This window comes from Pseudorasbora parva, chromosome 13 (genome assembly GCF_024679245.1).
Source record: "Pseudorasbora parva isolate DD20220531a chromosome 13, ASM2467924v1, whole genome shotgun sequence".
Taxonomy (NCBI): domain Eukaryota; kingdom Metazoa; phylum Chordata; class Actinopteri; order Cypriniformes; family Gobionidae; genus Pseudorasbora; species Pseudorasbora parva.
This window is the reverse complement of record NC_090184.1, coordinates 28,348,008-28,373,308: the sequence shown is the minus strand read 5'-3', so window position 1 is coordinate 28,373,308 and position 25,301 is coordinate 28,348,008. Positions and strand designations below refer to the sequence as shown.

General features: G+C 37.4%; 1 protein-coding gene across 1 annotated transcript in view; it reads right to left on the bottom strand.

The window, feature by feature from the left end:
• Positions 1-25,301, bottom strand: part of prex1 (phosphatidylinositol-3,4,5-trisphosphate-dependent Rac exchange factor 1) — an 88,956-nt gene that overhangs the window by 24,412 nt on the left and 39,243 nt on the right. Inside the window, exons 10-24 of the mRNA XM_067413729.1 lie at positions 21,954-22,101; positions 16,051-16,151; positions 14,735-14,838; positions 14,199-14,248; positions 11,858-11,933; positions 11,496-11,568; positions 10,202-10,344; positions 8,376-8,468; positions 7,077-7,225; positions 6,642-6,727; positions 5,366-5,505; positions 5,140-5,248; positions 4,526-4,707; positions 4,198-4,359; positions 3,818-4,028 (exon numbers count right to left, since the gene is read on the bottom strand). Coding sequence (XP_067269830.1) covers positions 3,818-4,028; positions 4,198-4,359; positions 4,526-4,707; positions 5,140-5,248; positions 5,366-5,505; positions 6,642-6,727; positions 7,077-7,225; positions 8,376-8,468; positions 10,202-10,344; positions 11,496-11,568; positions 11,858-11,933; positions 14,199-14,248; positions 14,735-14,838; positions 16,051-16,151; positions 21,954-22,101 — 1,827 coding nt within the window. The remainder of the gene's footprint in view (positions 1-3,817; positions 4,029-4,197; positions 4,360-4,525; positions 4,708-5,139; positions 5,249-5,365; positions 5,506-6,641; positions 6,728-7,076; positions 7,226-8,375; positions 8,469-10,201; positions 10,345-11,495; positions 11,569-11,857; positions 11,934-14,198; positions 14,249-14,734; positions 14,839-16,050; positions 16,152-21,953; positions 22,102-25,301) is intronic.

Sequence of the window (25,301 nt, the reverse complement as noted above, 5' to 3'; positions counted from 1 at the left end):
TCATGCTGGGCGCATGCCTTAAAATGCTGTCTAGGGACACACTAGGTTTGGGCTACTGTGACTGACTCAATAAAACAGAAGAATTGAATGGCTGAAAACCAGTGAGGTGTACTGTTGCATGTGGTAAAGCCATGGACCATGAGGCTTTAGGCTGCAGAGAAGTGTACTGAAGGAATTTTAAACATCTCTGACCGTGAGACAACTGCAGAGCAGATGTGTAGCAGAGACTGAAAAATAAAACATCTCGTGCTGAGGAGCATAAGGAACAAAGCATCATGTGGTCCTTTTCCCAGCTACACGTGGCGGCTAGACTGTAAGTTTGGCCACAGCAATCTGGGCAGGTGGAGCCAAAAACATAAGCCAGATGGAGCAGCTTGGCTTGAAGTTTGAGGGATGCCCAGTCGAATTTCAACACATCGTCAAATATTACTAGTCTCAAAACTGCTGGATGGTTTGGAATTTGGATTTTAAAGTCTTAAAAATATTCAGTTAAAGGGATAGTTCACCCAAAAATGAAAATGTGATGTTTGTCTGCTTACCCCCAGGGCATCCAAGATGTAGGTGTGTTTGTTTCTTCAGTAGAACACAAATGAAGATTTTTAACTCCAACAGTTGCTCGTATAATGCATGTCAATAGGGTCTAATTCTATGAGAGCCACTATGAGAGTAAAAAACACATAGACATACGAATCCATATTAAAAGGTCCCATTCTTTGCGATTCCATCTTTCAAACTTTAGTTAGTGTGTAATGTTGCTGTTAGAGCATAAATAATACCTGTAAAATTATGAAGCTCAAAGTTCAATGCCTTTCAAAGCCTACAGCGAACGGCCGGTTTGGACTACACCCCTGCACTTCCTGCTTTAATGACGCAACTAAAACCGTTTGTTGACGAACCCTCCGCCCACAAGAACACGCAAATTCGGGGGCGTTGTCCTTTTGCTCTCGCAGGTCGAGAATAGGAAGCGTTGTTTTTGTAGAGTGTGTTTGTCGTCATGCCATTGAAACGCTGTTATTTTCATCCCGGAGTCAAATCACCTTTGTTTGGCCTTCCCACAGACGCTGTACGTAGAGATCAATGGCTACAGTTTATGGTTAACTCGGTTCCGGAAAATTATAATCACAATTTAAAACTATGTGCAGCACATTTTGCTGAGAACTGCTTCCTCAATCTCAATCAGTTTAATGCCGGATTCGCAGAAAGATTATTCTGAAAAGATGACGCAGTTCCCTCTGTCTCGAGAAGGCGTTGTTTATGGACTACAACCGGTAAGTGTATTTCATTATTTAAGTCGGTCCATTTAACAGTTTATGTAAATCATGACACAAAGTGCAACGCTGTTTAGCTTTGTTAACTAACGTTAGATGGTAATTGAAACTAATCTGAAAAACTTAGCATATAAAAATGTAGTAATTCATTCAGACACCATCGATTGTTGGTGTTTGTAATGATCAGTTTAAACTACTGAATAGACAGCTTATCATTCTGAAACATCCAGCAAAAGTCTTTCCTGAGCAGGTTGTAATCGATCCTCTTCGATATTCTCCGGGTCTGATTCCGGCTCAAATTGATAAGGCAATATAGACATTTTTGCAATAACATTGAGCGCGCGTATCTACCCGTTATGGTAAGAGGCGGGACCTTTCTGTGCAACGTGCGCTAAGCTGCTGCCCAATCACAACACGGGAAGCGCTGGCCTAATCAGAACTCGTTACATATTTTTGAAGGAGGGACTTAATAGAACAAGGAAATCATCAGGCCATTTTTAGGACAGAGGAAACAGCGGTATACAGATAAGTAAATTGTGTGAAAAATACTGGGGGTTTTTACACACGGAACATAAACTCATGTGGCTTTAAACCCTGTGGCTTGTGGTGACACATTGATGATATAAGACACGAAAAATAATATCAGCCTAATCTCATCTAGTTTTCCCAATAGCAATACTTCCGTCAAGTAAGGTCAAAAACCTGGCGCAATCACAGATACATATTTACATAGATGCCTCATTTAACCGATCCGTGCAGGTACTTATGAGGGTTCTGTATATATCTATGATCGTGCCAGGTTTTTGACCTTAGTAATGGCGTTGGGAATACTAGATGAGATTCAACTGATATGAGGGAGAAAAAAATAGCACAAATACTGTTAGGTTTCTCTCAGAAACTGATTGTTTCGTGTCTTCAATGTCAAGTCATCAATGTGTCGCCACGAGCCACAAGGTTTAATATGGATTCTTATGTCTATGTGTTTTTTTACTGTCATAGAAATACACCTCATTGACATGCATTATACAACTGGCAGAGCAAAGGTTGGGAGTTAAAAATCTTCATTTGTGTTCTACCGAAAAAAACAAACACACCTACATCTTGGATGCCCAAATAAATCAAGAAAAGAAATAACAATGAATGTATAGGTATACCGTATTCCAGCTAATAAAAAAATCAAAAAACTATTTGTAAAGAAAGCTACAATGATTATTTTACAAGAATAATGTAAATATTGCTATGAATTAACTGTACAATTTTAAACAGTATAAACAAATCTGACCAACTGCTACTACTAAGCCAGGAGAACAAAAAAAAGTTTTTTGTTGAGTTTGAGTATGTGTTGCATTTGCCAATTTGTTGAATTTATTGATAAAGCTAACATGGCCTATAAAGCCTATATGAACGTTTGCCTACTTACATAAAGCATCAGGTCCCATAAACAAAAATCAACAGTGATAAGAGAAGAGATTCAGGCGTTAGGCCTCATTAAGCCTGCAGCCAGATCCAGAACGCTGCAGCACGTCTTGTATTCAATGAGCCCAAAAGGGCTCATGTCACACCTCTATTCATCTCTCTGCATTGGCTACCACTCGCTGCCCGGATCAAATTCAAAGCCCTGACTCTTGCTTATGGATCTTCCACAAGCGCAGCACCCGCATACTTCGACTCACTCCTACGCGTCTACACACCCACCAGAAGCCTTCGCTCAGCTAATGAGCGAAGGCTTGTGGTACCATCACAGAGAGGCATGAAATCCCTCTCTCGAACTTTTTCTTTCATTGTTCCGGGTTGGTGGAACGATCTTCCGTCCTCCATACGCACAACAGAATCACTCACTTCGTTCAAAAGACAGGTAAAAACTCATCTCTTCCATGAACACTTAATCTTACATTAAAAAAAAAAAAAAAAAAAAAAAAATTCCCCCTCTATTTCTCCTTTCTTCTTTCCTTTTCTGGTCTTTGCTACTCTGAGCAGTGTACAAATCTTAGTATTTGGGGCACTTTTTGTGTTTCGTTGCCTCTTCTTGACGGATCGCTTCCTGTTCTCCTGAGTTGTAAGTCGCTTTGGATAAAAGCGTCTGCTAAATGCATAAATGTAAATGTAAATGTAAATTAAGCTGAAGACTGTAGGCCTATGGGGACGATGACATCACTAAAAGCTACTTATTATGCCCTAATGGTGTTTTAATGGAGGTCTAATGGGGGTGCTTTAAAAAGCTCTGGATTACTTTGGGAATAGCAGGCCATGATTTTTACAAGACCTGGGAGGTTTTCACCATAAAGCTTAATTACTATTTTACAACTTTCAGTAATCGTAATGTGGAGATTTGGTTAACTGATTCCATGAGCTGAATCCACAATGTAAATAATTCTAGAGAAATCAATCTGGGAATGAGTGATTTTAACATAGTGGTCATTTTTTTGACTTCAAAATGCTATATTTCTCTATAACACATTTTATTAAGCTTTTATGAGAAATATAAATATTAACATTTAAATAATAATACTTAAATCCCTACAATTATAAATTGTAACATAACTATGCACCTTGGTCGGGATCAAGTCCGAAGAAAGAGTTCTTGCGTCCAAAGCGGATGCTGAAGGCCCGTCCGGCTGAGGTGGTGTTCTTCGGGCAGGACACCTGCATCAGGTTCAGGTGACAGTTTGTGGGGACGAAGTCCATGCATCCCAGAACATGACGTTTAGTGCTCGCCTGCTTAAACGTGGGCCAGGCCTTCGTCTGCAATTCCTCCACAAACTGACAGGAAGAGAATATTAAAGAACCATGAACCAACATTTCCTAAATAATTTTCATATAATATGACAAAAATAAGATTTCAAAACACAAGATACGACATAGCACTAATATGAAGTGCACCAGGGAGTATGACAAAATGACTAAGTAGTAACATGGAGAGACGCCTCACCTGTTTGTAGCTGCAAATGCGTTTATCTATGCTCTCCAGCTTGTTGTCACAAATGTTTCGAAACTCAAACTGTGGCATTGTCACCACCTTCTCATTCTGAGCCATTAGCTGCCGGCAACTCTTTACAAACAGACTGTCGTCCTTCACAAAGGCCTCCAGTATCTGAGAGAATTCAAAACAGACACAAGAACATATGATAGGTTAGAGAAAACTTCCTATGAATGTCTATGTTGGAATTCAACATGTATATGAATGCACCGGCCAATCACGGGTTCTCAGAAACAAGATTCAGCAGTCATATATATTCGTTGTCTGACACTTGTCTGACCTTTGCAGCGAGGTGGAAGCAGCCCTTGGGTTCCACCATCTTTTCCAGAACACAGTGTTTGATCCCTGCTGTGCTGACGTACTCATACACAACCCCATGTTCCACGTGAACATTATCCACATTCAGACTGACTGAAGGAACATCGTCAGAGATGGACAACAACTCCAGCCTTCTCACGGAGCCTAGAAAATCCAAAGAACACGCATATAAATAATACAGCAGGAACACAAATGAATGCTAATATACGGATTTGGATATTACAAATAAAAAATATTTCTTATTACAAATGTTGTGCTGCTTAATATTCTTGTGGAACAGCATTTTTTTGAAACAGAAATATTTTGTAATATTATAGATAATTATTAAAAGATGATTTGAGATATTAATATGTTTGTTATTTATCATGTTTGAATTCACCCAAAAGATCAAAGACGTTTTGATCCTCTATTGTCAAATGTCAAATGTCTTTGTATGAGTTCGCCACACATGGATTCACAAATGCATGTCACATCGGATCTAGTGTTCTTAAGGCTTTTGAATTCATAATAGTTTCAGTTAACGATAATAACTTTTTTCGGGTACACCTGTCATTTGCCAGCGCACACACACACTACCTGTTCCATTAGTGCAGCCATCCTCTGAATCGGAGCCATTCTCACAACCCCTGTAAGACATCTGCTCTTCCACATCCTCATACACACGGTACGCCCACTGACCACAGCTCTGTGGCAGATGAAAAAAACAATGTCACAAAGGGAGGAAACAGATACTGTATAGAGTGTCAGAAACAAATAACCTCTTGGATCACCATACGACGGCCTACATGGGCCTGATTCTCACCACATCATGCTGCTCCAGGACAGGCTGATGGCCACTGAAGTGCTCCAAGACTTCCTTGTAACTGCTCTGGATCATGTTGTTGCCGTTGACTTTAAGCACACACTGACCAGGTTGAAGACCCGCTGCTGCTGCCTCAGAGCCTGTATACACATAAAAATAATGCAAAATGACCACATAACCTTAAATGAACCACAAAGACATCAAAAGGATAATTTTGATGTGAAAAGGTTGAACTTTACATATATAAAGGTTATACTTTACATATAGGCAAATTCAAATAGGTCTAAACACGGTCTAACACACAATGTGTTTGATGTGACGTTTGCAATCTCATCAGTGTTAACAAAGCATCCCTTTGCATTTGTACATCAGCAACCTGTGTTTGTTGTACTTCAATGCATTTGAAATGTTTGTATTTATTTTTTATTTCTGTCCTTTTGATGCTTACTCTTAAAAATAAAGGTTCTTTATTAGCATCTATAATTCCATGAAGAACCTTTAACATTCATGTACCCTTTCCATTATTTTCCTGACGGAAAAGAATCTTCAGATTAAGATAAACATTTTCTTTTAGCTTTTTATATGTACTCCTAGGTACCTGTCCTGAAATATCAGCTCAGTAAAACAAGTCATATCATAAAATGTATGCCCATAATGAGAGAGTATGCGACTCTTGAGAGCGAAATAAAGAAAACTGTTTGATGTAGAGATTTTAAATTGGGCATTTCAGCGAGATGCAGTAACAATAAGATTTATGGGACTTATGATTATTGTTTATTAACAGGACGATTTCACATTCTCAGCTCTGCCCTGAATAGACCACTTATTCTGGAATTTACACCCCCTGAATTCAGGGGCACTGGCAGTGATGAAAGAACCCATAATGACACATCATAAATCTCTTTCTGCATTTGTCTAAGTGCTGTGAAGATGAGCTAAAGGCTTTAACTTCAAAAAGCTCCTAGAATGTGTGTTTTTTTAATCCAGAAACATGTGCAGTGATCCTGAGTTTGGGTTCAAATGTTGAAGAGCTCCAGATGTTGATCACATGACCACAGCAGCCTGGTGTCACGAATTTGCTTCATTTCAAAGCTTTTTATAGCACATTAGCATCTGCCTGGCAGGTTAGACGGAGGGAATGCATTCCTCAATTCAAAATTACATGCATGAATTTTTATGGCAAAACAGGATTGGTTCTGGTTTTTGAGGCCATAATCACTTCACATATATGAATGGGACAACGTGAATGTGCTTTTTACAAACAAGAAGAACTCACCTTTCTTAACTGCATGAACGTAAGGTGGACAAGAACCGCAGAGAACAAATGGAAGAGTGCCATGAACATCTGGAACCTTCACAATCCTATCAGATACACACAAAGATATAACAAGCACATAAGCTAGGCTTTTTTGTCACTTTTTTTTAACATTATGACATAAGCAAGAGTGCTGTACTAAATGTCTTTTGTATTATGTCGCAAAATATATTTTCATGGATATCATTGTTTGGGACACAAAAGTGTTAAAATCATCCGTTTAAGCAAAAGTTTAAATATTAATGAATTTTCTTTCTAAGAAACAATTGCCATGTACAGCTCTCCTGCATGTAACTCTAACAACAACAGTGTCCTTTTACACTGTACCTGGCTACATTTTACACGTCTAAGTATCTGTGCGCAAGTATCTGATTTCTGCCATGAGCATGGACTCACTCTTTGTTCTTGGTGGCCACCAGCAGTCTGAGGGAGCGGCGTATACAGAAGGACTGGTTGATCATGGTCTCTACTTCAGAAAAGGGCCTCAGAAACACCAGGTCCTCATTAATGGAATAGATCTTTCTCCCTGACTGCAGGCCTGCCATCTGGACAAAATAATAAATACAAAAATAATATAAAACAATGAAAATACCAAGAATCCAGCTGACAAACAATCAAAGGATTCAATGTGCATGAAGAGGGAGAGGGAGAGGGAGAGAGAGGAGAGAGAGAGAGAGAGAGAGAGAGAGAGAGAGAGAGAGAGAGAGAGAGAGAGAGAGAGAGAGAGAGAGAGAGAGATGAGTGATATGTTAATGAGGGTTAGAGAATTGTCAGAAGAATTGAGAGAACCTCACACCTTTAAGGAAAAAGAGCTTTATTTAGCTTAAAACCTTTATAGGCAGATTACGGAGTAGTTCATTTGAAGGTGCAATTAAAAATGTGGAAGAAGGAAGAATGGGATTAAGAAAATAATGAATTGCAGGAAGTAGAGTAAAAAAGAATAAATAAATGAAAAGAAGTGAATAAAAGAGAAGAAACAAAGAACAAAGTAAAGAGGGGGGGCTAACACATTTGGTACAATAGTGTGTTACACGGCCTAAAAGAAAGGGCAAGTTTTAAAGAAGGAGAGAGTAAAAGAGATGAAGTGTGAGGACTCTGTGGAGAATATGATGGGACATGCTTAATTGCTTCTCCCAGATCTCCAGAGAGCAGAGCTGCGAAGACTGAGGGAGTGAATGAATTAAGCAAGCGTGTCCTGGACCCGACACATGAACTTAAGACTGCAGATCTGAGTGGCCCACGGCACAAGTGTCAGGACATCCAGCACTTCTACTCATGCACTGTATTAATCACCATTAGAGTCACACTCTCATCTTCTGCATCTCCTGTGAGCAGCAGTGTGAAACTTTAATACGGACAAAATGTCTCGCGTCAGGTCTAACAGGCATGGTGGGGATGAAAATAGTGGTGGTTTAGAGCTTAACCATAATTATCTACCAATCTTCTTCTATAAATGTCTGGCACAGCTATACATTGCATGAACACAAATAACCCTGCGTACTGAAAATAACGCATCTGAGTTGAAGAGGTCCTCCTCCAAATGACACACAATGATCATGGATTATTCCCCAAAGGCAGATTTATCAGATTAGATCCACACTACATGTCCAACAAAAGACCAGGGAAACAATTATGGTTACACACCAAAAAGTAGCAGCAATGCTAAATTGTGAAAATCGTTGCTCAGCCTCATACCTCTGCGTGCGAGCCCCTGGTCACATTCTTCACTATGATGGCCTTGTTCTTCTCTTCAATCTCAAACCCATAGTCATCCTCTTCAGGATGGATCTGTGCAGGGACGAGAGAGTCACTATATCATCACGCCGTTCCATATTAACAGGAGAGTAGGACGTTATTACGATACATTTGTGATAAATTCAGCAAGTGACAGCATAGAACATATCGTGTTACTTTCAGGACTCAAATTGTGATTTAGCAGTTCGGTGCCATGCTGATAGGGCTGCAGCGTTTGTGCAAACGTGTGAACAAGCTGCACATCCTCTAGTCCAAAAGCTGTTTGAGGTGTTAAGTCCGTTCTTCTCAAAATAACTAAACAATAATCTGTTAAAATGTGCCACAGTGCATGCTAATAGGGATGTTGGGGAAAGTTACTTTCAAAAGTATTGCATTACATATTGCGTTAGTCCCTTGAAAAGTAACTAATTGCATTACTTAGTTACTTTGTTTAAAAAAAGTTAATGTGTTACATTACAAGTCATTACATCACATATGCTAAAGGCATTATCATGGATGAAAGTTATACTGGCTTTAGGCCATAAGGCAGGATGATCATCTCTGGATCATAACAAGGATATAATGCTCAATTTCTCCAAAGCTACACATGAGATGGGCTTTTATGTGCTTTTATTATATAAGAGCTAAAGTAGAACATGTTTCCCAGCCCTGTAAATGTCTTCCTCTGTTTTATTTCTGTCCATTAACCATTATTTTTTCTGAAAAACTACAGTGACATGATGTCTGAGAGGGCTGGCTGAGGAGGGTAAATCGAGAAGCTCTTAGCCTCTGAACAGAGAGGAGAGAATGCAAGGTTTTCATGCATTTGATAGTCTGGAGGAGGAATATGTCAGTCTATAAGAGATGAAAGAGCAGTTTGTAAAGGTCAGGGTAATTACTGATGGATAAGGAGGGTCTTAATTGGCACGGAGGGAGAAAAAAAAATCAATGCCCTGTGATGGCTGCGAGTGTGTGTAGTAGCATATGTGTGAATGTTATAAATGTGTTACTTTCAGCATAAAACTATAAGGTTTCATTTTATGTTAGTATTGTTGTTACTGAGGTCAGTGTGTTAATGATCAGAATCTGATATAGCTAGCTACACATAATTTAGAGTGGTTGAACTAAAATCCAACTTTTTACAATAAGAACAAGATCTTATCTAAACATAACTTGCGAGTAAATCATGTGTCAATGATATTCATACACATGCAAATTTGGAAGACCGGAAATGCAAAAAAAGTTTAAGTGAATAATTTTTGGTTTGCATTGGAAATGTATGTTTTACATCAGCTAAATTACATAGTGGTGTACCACAGGGTTCTATACTTGGGGCTATTTTATTTTTGTTGCACATGTGCCCTTCAGGCTACATTTTTCGTGAGTACAATATTATGTATCATCTATATATCTTTATATATTTTGGAATTATTTGTTATACTTAATACTAAACAATTCAATAATTTAATAAAAACAAAATAAAACCTTAAAAAAACACCCTAACTTAAAGTTGAACAAACGCCTGGTTTCAAAGTTCCATATTTAGTCTAGGACTACATTTAAGCCTTTTCTGTGTAACCATGTTACAGGAAATTGGAGTAGACTGCACATTTGAACATTTTGGATTTATTAAGATTTGTTATACTTAAAGGTTCCCGTAGAATGAAATATGTAATTAACCCGCTATGGAAAAATGTGATTTAATAGGTAGCATTGCTAGTTTGTTATCCCTCAACACTGCTCTCCACAGGGGTGAAACCCATGATGTGTGTGTCTTTGTATCTCACCACTAAGGATTTGGCAAGGATGTTCTCGATGAGTTTGAAGTCACTGCGAAGCTGTTTACTCTTGGAGCTTGTACCCTCAGTCTCCTCATCGGCATAGAAGCGGAAAAACTGCGAGTCATCCTTAAATTCACTTTTCTCCAGAACTGCAAGGCAAGAATAGAATTTAACTGAGAATGGAAAAAAACAGCTTGCTACTTTTATAAACTGGTAAAATAAAACACTTATAACTGTGCTGATCATATCTGCTGATGACAAAATGATTTGACAGTATGAAATGGGCCAATTGCATCACCCTTCAGTTCCTGTCAAAACAAACTCATGATGTCAGTGGGATTGATGTTTGGGCAAATTTGAGGTGAAGGATGAAGGAAGAGGATTTAATGGTAGGTCTGGTGTGAGTGCGAGTGCACACTTTTTGTGTGTGTGTGCGTGTGTGTGGAACTTTGTAGGGATGGGCTGTTCTGTCTAAGAATTCCAAGCAAAATATTGTTGAGGATAGTTTTGGAAGTTGAGATCCGAACTGACTGCAAAACACGAGGCGTGTGTCTATGAGCATGTGTATCTCATCGGAAAGTGTTTTTTTCCATTATTGTGACTACTTCTGTTCCATCAGAGGCCACAGATGTTGTTCCAACAGCTGTTTACATCAAAACATACTTATCTTAATCTAAATCACTCTCCATTTTACACTACAACCTCTGCCAGACTCACTGAGAGTGTGATGTTAAAAAAACTATTAGTGTGACTCTGACTCCCATATAAATAGTGCTGCACGATATACAGCGAATAAGACTATAAGAAAAACTATAAGAAAGCCATAAGTAGGCTGATTCCCCAGAAAAGTATAAACACTGTGTCTCTGTGGCATTATCAAAACATTACTCTGTTTGTTTAAGCATGCCGATCAGCCCTACACAGCAACATTGCACCAACCAATGGCAGCTTTGATGGGGTGAGTGTTCAGGAAATCTAGGTTAAAAATCTTTACTTTTTGCAAATTCCAGTCGTTGCCACTAGAGAGACAGAACCACCGACTTCTACTACCAGAGAAATTCATTAATCATAAGAGTTTTTGCAGATCAGATTTATTTTTCATATAAAATGTGCGCAAATAAAAGCATTTTAGGACACATTATACAGAATGACTGTCTATAGTGTTTTGATGGTGCAGTTCTTGCGAATCTGCATATACTGCAATAATAACTGACCCAAAACTGCATCATAATTATACATGGAAGACTGTCCACTGAAACATTTCAAGATTTAAAGTCAACACGAGCACATAAAGACTGACCGTGGTGCATGAAACCAGCATTGCAGAGTCCAACACCGAGGGTCACCGCATCTTCGCGACTTGTGCTGTCACCCTGCAGAAGGAAAAACACAAACAAAGTGACAAAACGAGATGGTGTCAAGATGTAGAGCAATGTTAGATGAATTCTTTGTCTGGAATGAAATGACACAATCAAACAACTGTGATTATTAGACTGTAAATAATTTGAGGGAAAAAAATTATTTGAGCACAAAAAGTGTGTTTGTTATGTTTATATAATAAAGTGGTGTGTGTGTGTGTGTGTGTGTGTGTGTGTGTGTGTGTGTGTGTGTGTGTGTGTGTGTGTGTGTGTGTGTGTGTGTGTGTGTGTGTGTGTGTATTACCTGTGACAAAAGCCAGTCCACCAGTTTGCTAGCTGGTATGACAGATTTGAAGGTTTTCAGATGATGATCTCTATCTCTGTATATAAAGAAGATTTTAAATTGAAAATGTTCAAAACTGTCCACATGTAACATCGGACAGTGTGGTGGGCACAGTGCCTTGCGAAAGTATTCGGCCCCCTTGAACTGTGCGACCTTTTGCCACATTTCATGCTTCAAACATAAAGATATAAAACTGTAATTTATTGTGAATAATCAACAACACGTGGGACAATCATGAAGTGGAATGAAATTTATTGGATATTTCAAACTTTTTTAATAAATCAAAAACTGAAAAATTGGGCATGCTAAATTATTCGTCCCCTTCGCTTTCAGTGCAGCAAACTCTCTCCAGAAGTTCAGTGAGGATCTCTGAATGATCCAATGTTGACCTAAATGACTAATGATGATAAATAGATTCCACCTGTGTGTAATCAAGTCTCTGTATAAATGCACCTGCACTGTGATAGTCTCAGAGGTCCGTTTAAAGCGCAGAGAGCATCATGAAGAACAAGGAACACACCAGGCAGGTCCGAGATACTGTTGTGGAGAAGTTTAAAGCCGGATTTGGATACAAAAAGATTTCCCAAGCTTTAAATATCCCAAGGAGCACTGTGCAAGCGATAATATTGAAATGGAAGGAGTATCAGACCACTGCAAATCTACCAAGACGTGGCCGTCCCTCTAAATCTGTCCGTCCCTGCAAAATCTACAATGGAATGGTTCAAAAATAAACATATCCAGGTGTCTAGACCTGAATCCAATCGAGAATCTGTGGAAAGAACTGAAAACTGCCGTTCACAAACGCTCTCCATTCAACCTCATTGAGCTTGAGCTGTTCTGCAAGGAGGAATGGGCAAATATTTCAGTCTCTCGATGTGCAAAACTGATAGAGACATACCCCAAGCGACTTACAGCTGTAATCACAGCAAAAGGTGGCGCTACAAAGTATTAACTTAAGGGGGCCGAATAATTTTGCATGCCCAAATTTTCAGTTTTTGATTTGGTAAAAAAAGTTTGAAATATCCAATCAATTTTGATCCACTTCATGATTGTGTCCCACGTGTTGTTGATTCTTCACAAAAAATGACAGTTTTATATCTATGTTTGCAGCCTAAAATGTGGCAAAAGGTTGCAAAGTTCAAGGAGGCCGAATACTTTCGCAAGGCACTGTATATATATATATATATATATATATATATATATATATACATATATATATATATATATATATATATATATATATATATATATATATATATATATATATATATATATATATATATATATATATATATATATATATATATATATATATATATATATATATATATATATATATATATATATATATATATATATATATATACATACATACATACATACGTGATAAAACCATAGGATAATCCCAGATTAGACCTTTAATTTCTATATAATGACAATGGAAATGTCTCTGATTATCCTAATTAAATCATTGTGTTAAAGCAGCTATTTATTGATTAAGTGCTAAAGGTTAGAGGTTTAATCCCTGCTAACGGAGACAAATGATCTGGAAATATCTTCTAGCAAATGGGATCTACTGTTACCACTAATTCCCAATACCCCAGACTGCTCCAGGGTGGTCTGTCCTAGCAATTAATCTTGTGTAATTAGTGACCTGGACTGTAAGTCACTTAACAAAATCTGCTAAAGGGCAAGTAACCAACAAGTTATGTGTTAATTTTTTTTTAGCTGAGATCAGAGTTGGTCCCATCTGCAGTTCAATGGCCCCTCCTTATTCTTTATGCGAGACATCAAAGGTGATTGGTGACAGAAAAGCAATACGACTCTCTACAATCCTCACACACACACACACACACACACACACACACACACACACACACACACACACACACACACACACACACACACACACACACACACACACACACACACACAGACAATGTGTACAGCTGGTCAAGGTGAATCCATGAAAGACAAACACATCTCACCCACCACCATGTAAGACAGCTAAAATTAAGACACTGAAATTAAATTGAATAAATGAATTTATTATAAACTATGTGTATTTATTTATCAAAATATGGTTAAAGTAAATTGGAATCAGATAAATTGCATACATTGGATTTAATTATAAAATAGACAATTAATAAACTGTAATTGCTATTGTCAATGTGCAAGAAAAGGGTGTTAGCAAAACATATATTCTGAATATAAATCATGTTAATGCGTTAATGACAGTGAGAATTAAGTAATGGTGTTGTCTGTTGAGTGTAAAGTATTCCAGAGAACATGTGTCACTTACTTGATAACAGGTGTGAAGAGACTGTGGAGACGACAGTAAAGTCTCACTCCCTGTCGGACACACACAAACTCATTTCAAACAATTGCATCGACAGCTGCATCTCTATGCATTTCATGTACTGTTGTGCTGTTGGAATTACTTCTTGATTGATTTGTTGACACAATTGTTAAGTGGACCATTTTAGTCTAAATTTATCTAGATGCATCATATGCACTCGACTCGAGATGTGTTGACTTTAATCTGTAAACTGCCTGTTATCAATTGAATCGCTCTACATAGGTGCAAACAGCATATAAGAGACTTGACTCACAATTAGTTTGAATAGAGCTTGATGTTAGCATGTTGCTAAGCTAATGTCACAAATATAATATTCTAAGGATAAAAAAGACTTAGCACACACACACAAATTGGGTAGAATACAGTTTTAATCTTACTTTTATTTTGTCCACCATCTGAGCTCATCACAACAAATTTCATTTATAGGATCCATAAGATGTGGTAAATATTGTCTTTAGCCAGTATTCTGAAGGAAATACCTTTGAGATGATGTCCTCCATTTCACTCCTGGCTTTATAAGTGCCATCATCATAGCGGAAGCGATACAACACCTGCTCATTCTTGAACTGGTGCTTATCTGACACTATGGTAAAAAACACACACAGACACGCATTTAAATGATGGTTATGTGATGCTTTAAACACTGAACTTTACCTCTAACATAGCAAAGCTGATCTGAAACTGAGCATGTGGTGTATTTGTTTCTCTTTGCTTTGCTGCTCATGGTCTCGAGCTGATAAACATGTATGTGGAGGTCTGTGATGAATCGAAGTGAGTGAAGGCCATCGCTACACAAAAGCCTGTTTGACCTCTCCTTGAATGCTGCCACCATATTATTGATTGACTGCCTGAGCCCTTATACTTGGATTTATCACTCCAATCCCTTCTGGTGTTTGTCAGTTTTCACTGTCACAATCCCCTGGCTGTAATGTAGAGGTATGATGCTCCCCCAAATCTCAGGCAAACACTGCTCCTCATGAATTATTCAGATGAATGTTCTCTACCAGCATTTCATGTCATGTTACTATCCAGACTGACGATCATCTGTAGGAGATCTCAGTGAGTGCTGGCCAACAAGAGATATGTGCCAGATTTGTAAAGTGTAAATCTGTCAAATAGTGATTTTTAACAGTCCAACGTTTCTATAAACAGTTAATGGATTGTGGTTAATTTGCCAAGACTGTATCAAAAATGGACAACAGTTGAATACTGGTGATGAAACCAAGAAATACACAAAAACATGTTGATGAAATATATGGGGGTGAATGAGGTTAAAAGAGGAAAAGAAGAAGACACAAAAAGAAAACACTGAGAGAAAGAATAATAGATTAAAAAAAAAAAAAAACAGAGCATACACAACTGCTGAATTTTGGTGATGAAACCAAACAATACACAAATACATGTTGATGGAATATATGGGGGTGAATGAGATTAAAATAGCATTTGGATGATTTGTATGAAGTAATGAAACTCAAATGTACTTTTTGAGTTACTATGGTACAGTGATTGGTCACAGGGGTTGACTACTATTTCATCGAGCTTATTTTTGTAAAAGTTTGATATTTCTAGCTTAATTATTTAGGGCGTCCAGTATGCTGACCGATTAGTCAATGAGCTGTTTATGCAACCAACCCCAACTGGTCAATTTTGGAAATGTGAGTTTTGCACCTTGCTGGATCAAATGATATTACCATTGTATTTGCTATAGTACTATATTGACATAGTGCCTTAAAATACTTCAAAATAATCATTCAAGGTAATACCATAGTTCTTTTAAGGGAGAATGTTCTCTTACCATGATGGATGATTCCGTTCTCCAGGAGAGCTTGACCCAGGTTGATTCCCTCCTCAGCCTTACTGATCTCTCCACTCTCCAAGAGCCATGAGACAAATTCACTGAGGACACACAAAAACAACAGTTGTATCAGTCGGCACATAACACAACACTCCACAAATGCTAAAGAAGGGATTTATGAGCCACTAGTCAAAAGGTACTTGGGAACTTGGATTCACTCAATCCTTCAGAGTGACTGGTCAAGACTGGTAAAAAGTTCACCAAGGACACAAATCAAGATGATATCAAGATGCATTCCACTCTCTTAAGGTCTTAAAAGATCAAACACAAAAGTGGGGTTCACATATTGCTTTAGTTTGAGGAAAAAAAACGCTAAAAGACACTTAAAAATGCAATTCTGGAAAAAATACCAAAAATATATTAGACCTAAACAATTATATACTGTATGCAGGAGCCTTTTTTCAAAACTAATGAAAATATGTACGATTTTTTTTATTAATAATAGGCTCCTAATATATATATATATATTTATCTAATGTAATTTGTTTACATATATAGAGCAGTTTGGTCTTTTAAAGAAATATTTTTAAAGAAACAAATTTAAAGAATTTTTTTTTACCATGCGTTAAATTGATCATAAGTTACAGTAAATATATTTATAATGTTATACATATTATAAAATATGCTGTTCCTTTGAACTTTCTGTTCATAAAAGAGTCCCGAAAACAACGCATCACTGTTTCCACAAAAATATTAAACAGCACAGTTTTCAACATACACAATAAGAACAAATGTTTCTTACTCATTTCTTATTAAGAACCAAATCGGAATATTAAGAATGATTTCTGAAGGATCACAAGAATCAAAATGAAGACTAGAATAATGGCTCCTGAAAATGAAGGTGTGCCAATTGCAATCATATTTCACAATATTACCGTTTTTACTGTATTTTTATTTAATAACACATACATATACACACACATAGTTAGCCACAACATGACATTAGCTAGTCTACTGCCAAATGAAAATGTCAAGAACTGTAATTAAATTATTAACTGCTTCTGATGAGGGCAGGGAAGGATTTTTTAGCAATTGCATGTCTGAGGTGGTTTAGTGGCGACTCTAATGTTGTGTGTGATTGTATGTGTGACTTCATGCCTGAAATGTGCCTGACTGCTGCGTGAGAAACTGTGAAACACATTAGATTCAGGGACAGAAATAAGCAATGTGTAAACAGTTATGACGCCTTAAAGGGAATGTGAGAAGGGTGTGCGCCCTTGAAATGTTGAACGACAGCAGCGAGGGGAGAGGGGTCGGATGAAAGTATGGGTTAACAGATGGAGCAGAAGGAGAAGAGAAGACGCCAAAGACACCCTACAATCACCTCCATTAATGTCTCACCTCAATACCCAACTGCTCTGCCCTCTACATCTCCTTCAAATCAGCTGACAACATGCACAACTTAATGAACTCTTAAAATACTTAACCATGATAAATCATAACCTTTCACTGTCAAAAACTTGACAGGGATACAGTTTACTAGATAATACCCCTGACATAGGCCAACCTGAAAGTTTCCCTTGACAGAAATCAAATAGGATTTTTACATTGCCTTTTGGATTATTGCAGAAAATAAGGTATGTGACTAACGAAAGTGTTTGATTCTTAGTACACCATGAACCTAAAAAATACCTTTTTCAAGACAAGTAAAAGCTTTTTTCTTTTTCTTTTTTAAACATGAGTGGGATATAACCACTGTATTTTATGTTGTAGAATAAAACGTGAACATATCTTGCACTTGTGTTAACCACTGACATTTAACCAAAAAACAAAACTCTATTCCATGTTTTCAGCACTCCATTGTCCCCATCATAAAATTTGGAGAAAATATTCTGTGTTTTGGTGGTAAATGTCACCTTCCTGAAACAAGTGCACATCAAATTAAGACTTTTGTACAAAAGTTGACATGCTAATGCCCAAGTTGTGTTACAGCTAGAATTTACATTCAAAAACTATAGGTCAATTAATTATGGCCACACATAAATCCGTAAAACAATTGGACTAATTAAATACTTTTTTAAAATAATGTTTTATCTCAAGGGATTTTTGATGGTTCACAGCAAATCTCATGCAAATTGGACAAGGAGTTAGTTTAAAATTATTTTGAAAGGTTTTTCAATAAATTCAACATGACTGATCAAGAGTTTTTAGCACAAAAGTATATGTGTACATCTGAGCAGTGGCCATTGTGACAAGTTTGTGTTTTTTGCAATAATGCTACCACAAAAGAGGAGAACATGAACAAATACAAAAAGGTTCTAGCTGCAGCTTTGACCACACACACACACACACACACACACACACACACACACACACACACACACACACACACACACACACACACACACACACACAAACACACACACACAAACACACACACACAAAAAGACAATGTTTATGTCAAAAAAAAGATAGCAATCACATAATCAAGCCTTTCACACAAAATACAAACAATAAATGTTTATGATGTGGTTATGTGGGTTATGTGAAGATCTTACAGACTACTTCCAACGCCTTTATGTGCATCTCTGCAGAGGAAGTTCACAGAGAAGAGGGCAGTCAGGCCCATGAAAGAGAGCAGTGAAATGAAACAGACAGAGAGTCTGCTGTGATTACATAAGTCTCTAATTCAGATTGGCAGGAAAGGGAAGGGGTGGAGGTGGGCGTCCCTGGGGTGAATTAATTAATCTTTATGTAACTCATTAATATTCTCCACAGCTAGCACGCACAGTGCTCTCTCACATGCCATAGATGCGTGTGAGAATTTTCTTACGCCTGTATCGATATCTGTCCGAATATGCATGTACTGTATGTGTGAGTGTGACAGAGAAGTATATTAACGGAATAATATATTAAATACCAGCTCGACAACCACAGAAAATAATTTTGACTTGTCCCTCAGCTTGTAAAATAAATAAATAAATAAATAAATGTATGTTTACAAAAATGTACTGACAATGTTTAGAAATGCAAGATTGTTGGTATAAAAATTGGTATAAAAGAAAAAAATCTGAATTTTGAAGCTTGCATTTCTGTAAAAGCACTTTATTATTAATTTAATTATTCCATACAAAAATGTATTGATCTATTATTCACCCCACTTTCGTTACTCCACTTTATCTAAACTGTCCTTTTTTGTATCTTTGCAAGTATTATGCAAAAATTAAAGGATTTATTATGGTCATATGGTCACAACATGAGTTGAATAATTGGGTAACATGGACAAGGATAGAAAGTGATTTTATGACAACAGAACTTGTTTTTGCAAAATGTTGAAACAGTCAAAATTATTTTCTGTGATTACAGAAAGCAGATGCTTTCAATAGAGCTTAAGTTGTAAACAACCAGAAACATTCCTATAATGCTTTGGCTATTTAAAGCTTTTACAGTGCCAATAAAGCTTAAATCTTTAGGACATTGCTGTAAGTTTAAAAGAGTAAATAAAATCTCTATACAAACATTTGCAGTACTTCTGAACTTATGATGTATCAAAACCTCACCATATTTTGAAGTAAATTTTTCAAAATACATTCTTCAAAATAGAAAGAAACAGCCAGAGATGAGAGAAAGTGCCTGAGTCTGAGCAGTAGCAGAGCGTTTGTCCACATTAACAGCTGAACTGCTCGCCTGTTCTTGGAAGGAGCAGGATTGTGTTCTATTCTGAGAAGGATGCGCAAGCCAGCGAACAACAGAGCCAATCACAGCTGCTTTCACCTGGACCACCGAGGCCGTAACGCTTGAATAATTGTGTTCTGAGGGAGCTGTGCAAAATTTATCCAGTCAGGTGTTGACAGGAGAACAACAGCACAGCTGAGGCTGTGAGGCCAGCAACAGTTCGCTTTTTAAGCCACTTCTGCTGAAGTGCTACTTCAAAATGTATTTCAACAACAGTCAAGCTAGTCTTAAAAAAAAAAAAAAAAGAGCAGACATAAAGCAGACAACTACATTGAAGCCATTTAAGGAGGACAATTGTTTAAAATACAAATGCACGACACCACAAGAAACACTGCTGTTTGTAATCAGCAGTAATGTATCAGAGTCATAATATATGCAACTTCAACAGATCATTTTAAACTAAACAAAACTAGGAAAACTTTCCAATGTTTATAATTGAGTTGGAAAAATGGAGCAGCAGCATTTAAAGGGATAGTTCACCCAAAAGTGAAAATTACCCCATGATTTACTCACCCTCAAGCCATCCTAGGATTATGACTTTCTTCTTAGGCTAATGCAATCAGTGTTATATAAAAATATCCTGGCTAATCCAACCATTACAATGGCAGTAAAGGGCAGCCCAAAATTGAAAGTCCAAAAAAGTGCATCCATTCATTATAAAGGTAACCCACACGGCTCCGGGGTGGGTAATAAAGGCCTTCTGAAGTGAAGTGATGTGTTAGTGTAAGAAAAATATCCATATTTAACACATTATAAGTAAAATATCTAGCTTCCGCCAGACCGCCTTCCGTAATCAGCTTGAGAAGAAGGTGTAACTGGTGCGATGCATGACATCAGATGTAGCATATATGTGTTTTGAACTGCGAGAGCCTTTACAATTTCTTCGTAAGTTGAATATGGAAGGCGGTTTAAATATTTGTATTGGTTAGTTTTCTTACACAAACCCATCAATTCGCTTCAGAAGGCCTTTATTAACCCCCCGGAGTCGTATGGATTACATTTATAATGGATGGATGCGGGCTGCCATTTACTGCCATTATATTGCTTGGATTTGATATTTATTAATATAAATCTGATTGTGTTCGTCAGAAAGAAGAAAGTGATATAAACCTGGTATGGCTTGAAGGCAAGTCAATTATGGGATAATTTTAATTTTTGGGTGAACTATCCCTTTAAGATACCTTAAATAATACCTTATATAATACCTGGTTCAATTAAGTATTACGATTAAAAATGATACCGCTATTACAATCTTCCTTCTTTTTTGTAGGTAAATGCAACTTTTTCTAATTGAAAATGTAATAAAAAGAACTTCCCAACTATGAGAGAGGACAGTTTAGGAGAGTGTGTTGGATTATTACATTTTTTTGATATACACAGCATTTTGTTGTGCAATATTGTTATACCTGAGCTACTGAAAAATGTAGTTAAGTTAGCAACATCTCTACTTTGAGCTATTTATTCCAGCACTCCTCAGCAGCAAGGCTCTGCTGATTTATGAACCACTTTAGCAAAGATGAGGCTCATATCTGAATTTTTGCGGCCTTTTAAACTAGATTGCATCAATATAATCAGACCACACTTTAAATGGATCACATGAGAGTGTTTTCACTCCCTTATCTTCTAGTGCAGTGCAAAAAGAGAATTTTAATTGGTGTGAGGAATCTCTCCTCTCAACTCCCAAACACACACACACTGTATTTGGAAGTTTAATGGCGTACATAGCACTCATTGTTCATTCATGGTGTTGAAAGACTGGGTGAGCGAGCGACAGAAAGAGAGAGAGAGAAAAATGAAGAGAGATACACAGAGAAAAAGAGGGAGAGACTGAATGCAGATTTCTCTCTAATGAAGGTTTTTTTTTTTGCTGGGAATGTCTGTGTCCAATGGGGTGCTTGGCAGTGAGCTTGGGAAAGCATTTACAAGCGCTAAGTAAGTGTGTATGTGTGTGTGCGTGTGCATTTTCATTCATACAGGGGCCTCTTGGATTAGGATGACTTGCAAGATATTCAGGAGACAGTCAGATGGTGTAAAATCAGTCGAGGGAAGGTGTCACACTCAGAGTGGACTGAGCCAATCGCCGGCATGGGAACTGACCGGTCAGTAAGTTGAACCCATTAGTTTGGACAAGAATCTCTGAAATACATTACATAACGCACAAAACTTACTTTCCCAAGAAGCATTTAGGTACATTGGTGAGTTTCCTGCGTCGATCTTTGATGAGGTGGCGGCTCTTGGTCATCATCATATGGTACAACTTCTCTCCCTTCTCAGCGATCATGACGTAGGCATCACGCTCCATCCCGAGCTTCAAACCTGCCAACCAATGAGATAAAAGTGTCAATCACCCCTAATATAAGCAGAAAAAGCAACACTTTTTTAAAAAGTTTAAAAAAATGCTTTGAGATTAAAATGTATTTTTACATATTTTAGCAATAACATTTGTGACCCGTGCTGGCAAAATGAAGCCTGGCGTGGTCATACTCAATTCTAGTCAGAATATGAGTCTGATACTGCTCCATTGGGCTGTGATTATGGGGCGTGTTTCAACCGAACCAGGAAAGACATCAATTGGATAGACCTACAACCAATCAGATCAACGAAGCGACGCAATGTCAACAGAGCTCAACTGCACTGTGCTGCCAAGTCCGTCCCTGCGTCCCAATTCGCATACTATCCATCCTAAATAGTATTCGAAAATAGAATTAGTATGTCCCAAATCGTAGTATGTTGAAAAGAGTATTCCAAAGATTCCCGGATGATTTACTATTTCCGGTCCGAATTCGTAGTATGGATCGATGGGCACTCTAACGGCTGATATTGCCCACAACCCATTGCGAGTTGGACGAGGATTCGATTAGAACTACAACCGCGGATAAAAAGCGTTAAAAAACTACAAACATGACGGATGTGCGAGTTCGACGGTTAAGTAGAGAAGTTTAGATAAAGGGGTTTGAGTGACCAACTATCAATATTTAACCTGACAAAAATATATTTATTCAGTGTTGTCACATTATATTTCACCCGCAGCAGCATTGAGAACTTTTGAAATGACACGTTTGGCCATTAACTTTTAAATGCATCATTATATTTAAACTGTAAATACATGAGGAGAGTCTCTGCATTAAAGACCCACACATGGCAGATCAACGAGCGGCTACATTTCTCTCCGATACGGTAGGAGATTAAACTGAATGTGGAGGATTTGAACTGTGGCGAATCTGACGATGATTGACAGGGCAGATAAACGGTGACGGGATGCACGTAACTAAGTGACAGAGTCCGTTAAAGATGGCGAAGTAGTATGTCCCGAAGCTTGCATACTTTTCTGCTACACACTCAAAAGTATATACTTTTTCTTCACAAAAAGAGTACATACTTTTAGGACGTAGTATAAGTAGGCGAATTGGGACGCAGCACGTGTTTTTTCCGAGGTTTGTTTTCTATGTCCGCGGGTTGAAGCGACTATTATGTGATATTATATAGACCCATGAGTGCGAATTTTAGCAAGTAAACTTGCCAAAATAACACACATTTTACCCCCCAACGCCATTTTTTCCCGGAGAACCCCCCGAGAAGCTATTGTTTAGGGCTAGTAGTTGGCGGGTTTTGTTGTAAAAACTTGGCAACCCTGTCTGCACACGCAATGGAATAAACGATCTTTGCCGGTGTTGTAAAAAATAAAAATTATGAAACAGAGTACTTACCCAACATGATCATCATTTCTGAGAGAAATTGTGAAGGTGAATGCTCATACAAACAAGCTCTCCGTCGAACAAATATAATCCAAGCTCCTTTGATGATGTGGATGATTACGTTACTGTTTATCATCTGTCCGTCATCGTCTAAAGCCCGCCCTAATGATTTCATTGGTCTGAACAGTTTCTGTTCGGAGATAATTACTCCTCTATAGAGCGAGGCCAGACCGAACTGCCCGACCTAAAAAATTTGTGGCCAGGGCTAAGTTCGGCTGGCATCTAGGCTAGGCAAAATGAGTCGCACTGAGCAAATTTAAAAAAGGGGGGTTATTGTTATTTTCACATTCTCAATAAAAATAAAAAAAAGTTTTTTTGAATTGAATAAAATAATAAAGTAAACTATTAAAGTTTTCTGAAGGTTACTAAATAAAACCACATAGAAAACCATGCCTTAAAATATCTGGTTATAACACCAAATTTGGCACACGCAAGTCAAAACCCATATCTATAGGGAAAATATATATTTAACTTTTCTTCCTCATGATAGCACAATTGTTTATTTAACAATGACCCAAAAATTGATGCAATTCTCATAAACCACTGAAGTGAGATGAGCTTTTTATTTTTAACGTCATTAGTGTCTTTTATGGGTCTTGAGAGAGGAAATGTCATTGCTGCCAATGGAGGCCTTTCTGAGCCATCGGATTTCAACAAAAATATCTTCCTTTGTGTTCCGAAGATGAACGGAGGTCTTATGGGTGTCGAAAGACATGAGAGGAAGTATTTAATGACAGAATTTTCATTATTCAGTGAACTAACGCTTTAATGAACTCCTTGTGGAAACCTCAAAATTGACACTTCACTTAGTTCACTGTAGTTTCATTGTAGTTTTAAATTATCCCGTGCACATTCTGACTCCTTTTGCCAGCACAGATTACATTTATAGACAATAATGTATATAGTAATAATAAGAACAACAACAACAACAATAATAATAATAATAATAATAATAATAATAATAAATAATCATGTAAAATGTATTTATACAAATAAATAAATAAACATTTAGGGAGCAATAAATTCAATGGGCCTCATTTATGAAACAAGCAAATTCCGTAATTGTTTAATTGTGATTTTTTTTGCAAAATCATTCTAAAAGTAAGTAATGAATCAATAAATTAATTACAAATATAAGAATGGATTTATATATTTATAAACATTTAATGAAACGGGGCTGTAACCCATATCAGTGCACACATTTTCATGAAAAGATTTGTAAAATGTGACATTTTCTAAATGCATATAGATCTTATTTGACATAAGAGGTCTTGGGGGAAAAAAAAAACATTTTAATAGCAAATTCGCTGATATATATCTTTATACTGTTCTACTGTCTAATTATAGTTTATTCCTCAAGTATTACTTGCTAGCGGTTCCTCTAAATCAGTTTGGGTGTTGCTCCTTCAGTTAATGTTTAGGTGAGGCTGAAAGGAAACACTGGTTTAACTGATTTTATTTCAAGGTTTGTGTGTTCACACGTGCACTTGCATTCGGCTATTGAGGTATTTCGTTGGGTGGAGAGCCGGCTCACAAAAATAGGCATCCGCATTTGACATACAAGCCACACGGTATACACAAAATAAAAGAAATGGTGTTAAACTGCAACATGAACAGAGTGAAATAAAACAAACGGTTACCACACATTACTTCAGGTCACACCAAACAAAATGTGGTTAATAAGGTGAGAACAGGATGATGCAGCTATAGATGCAGAGAAAGACCTCTACCCAAGAGTTTGTAGTTCCTTGAAAAGACCTG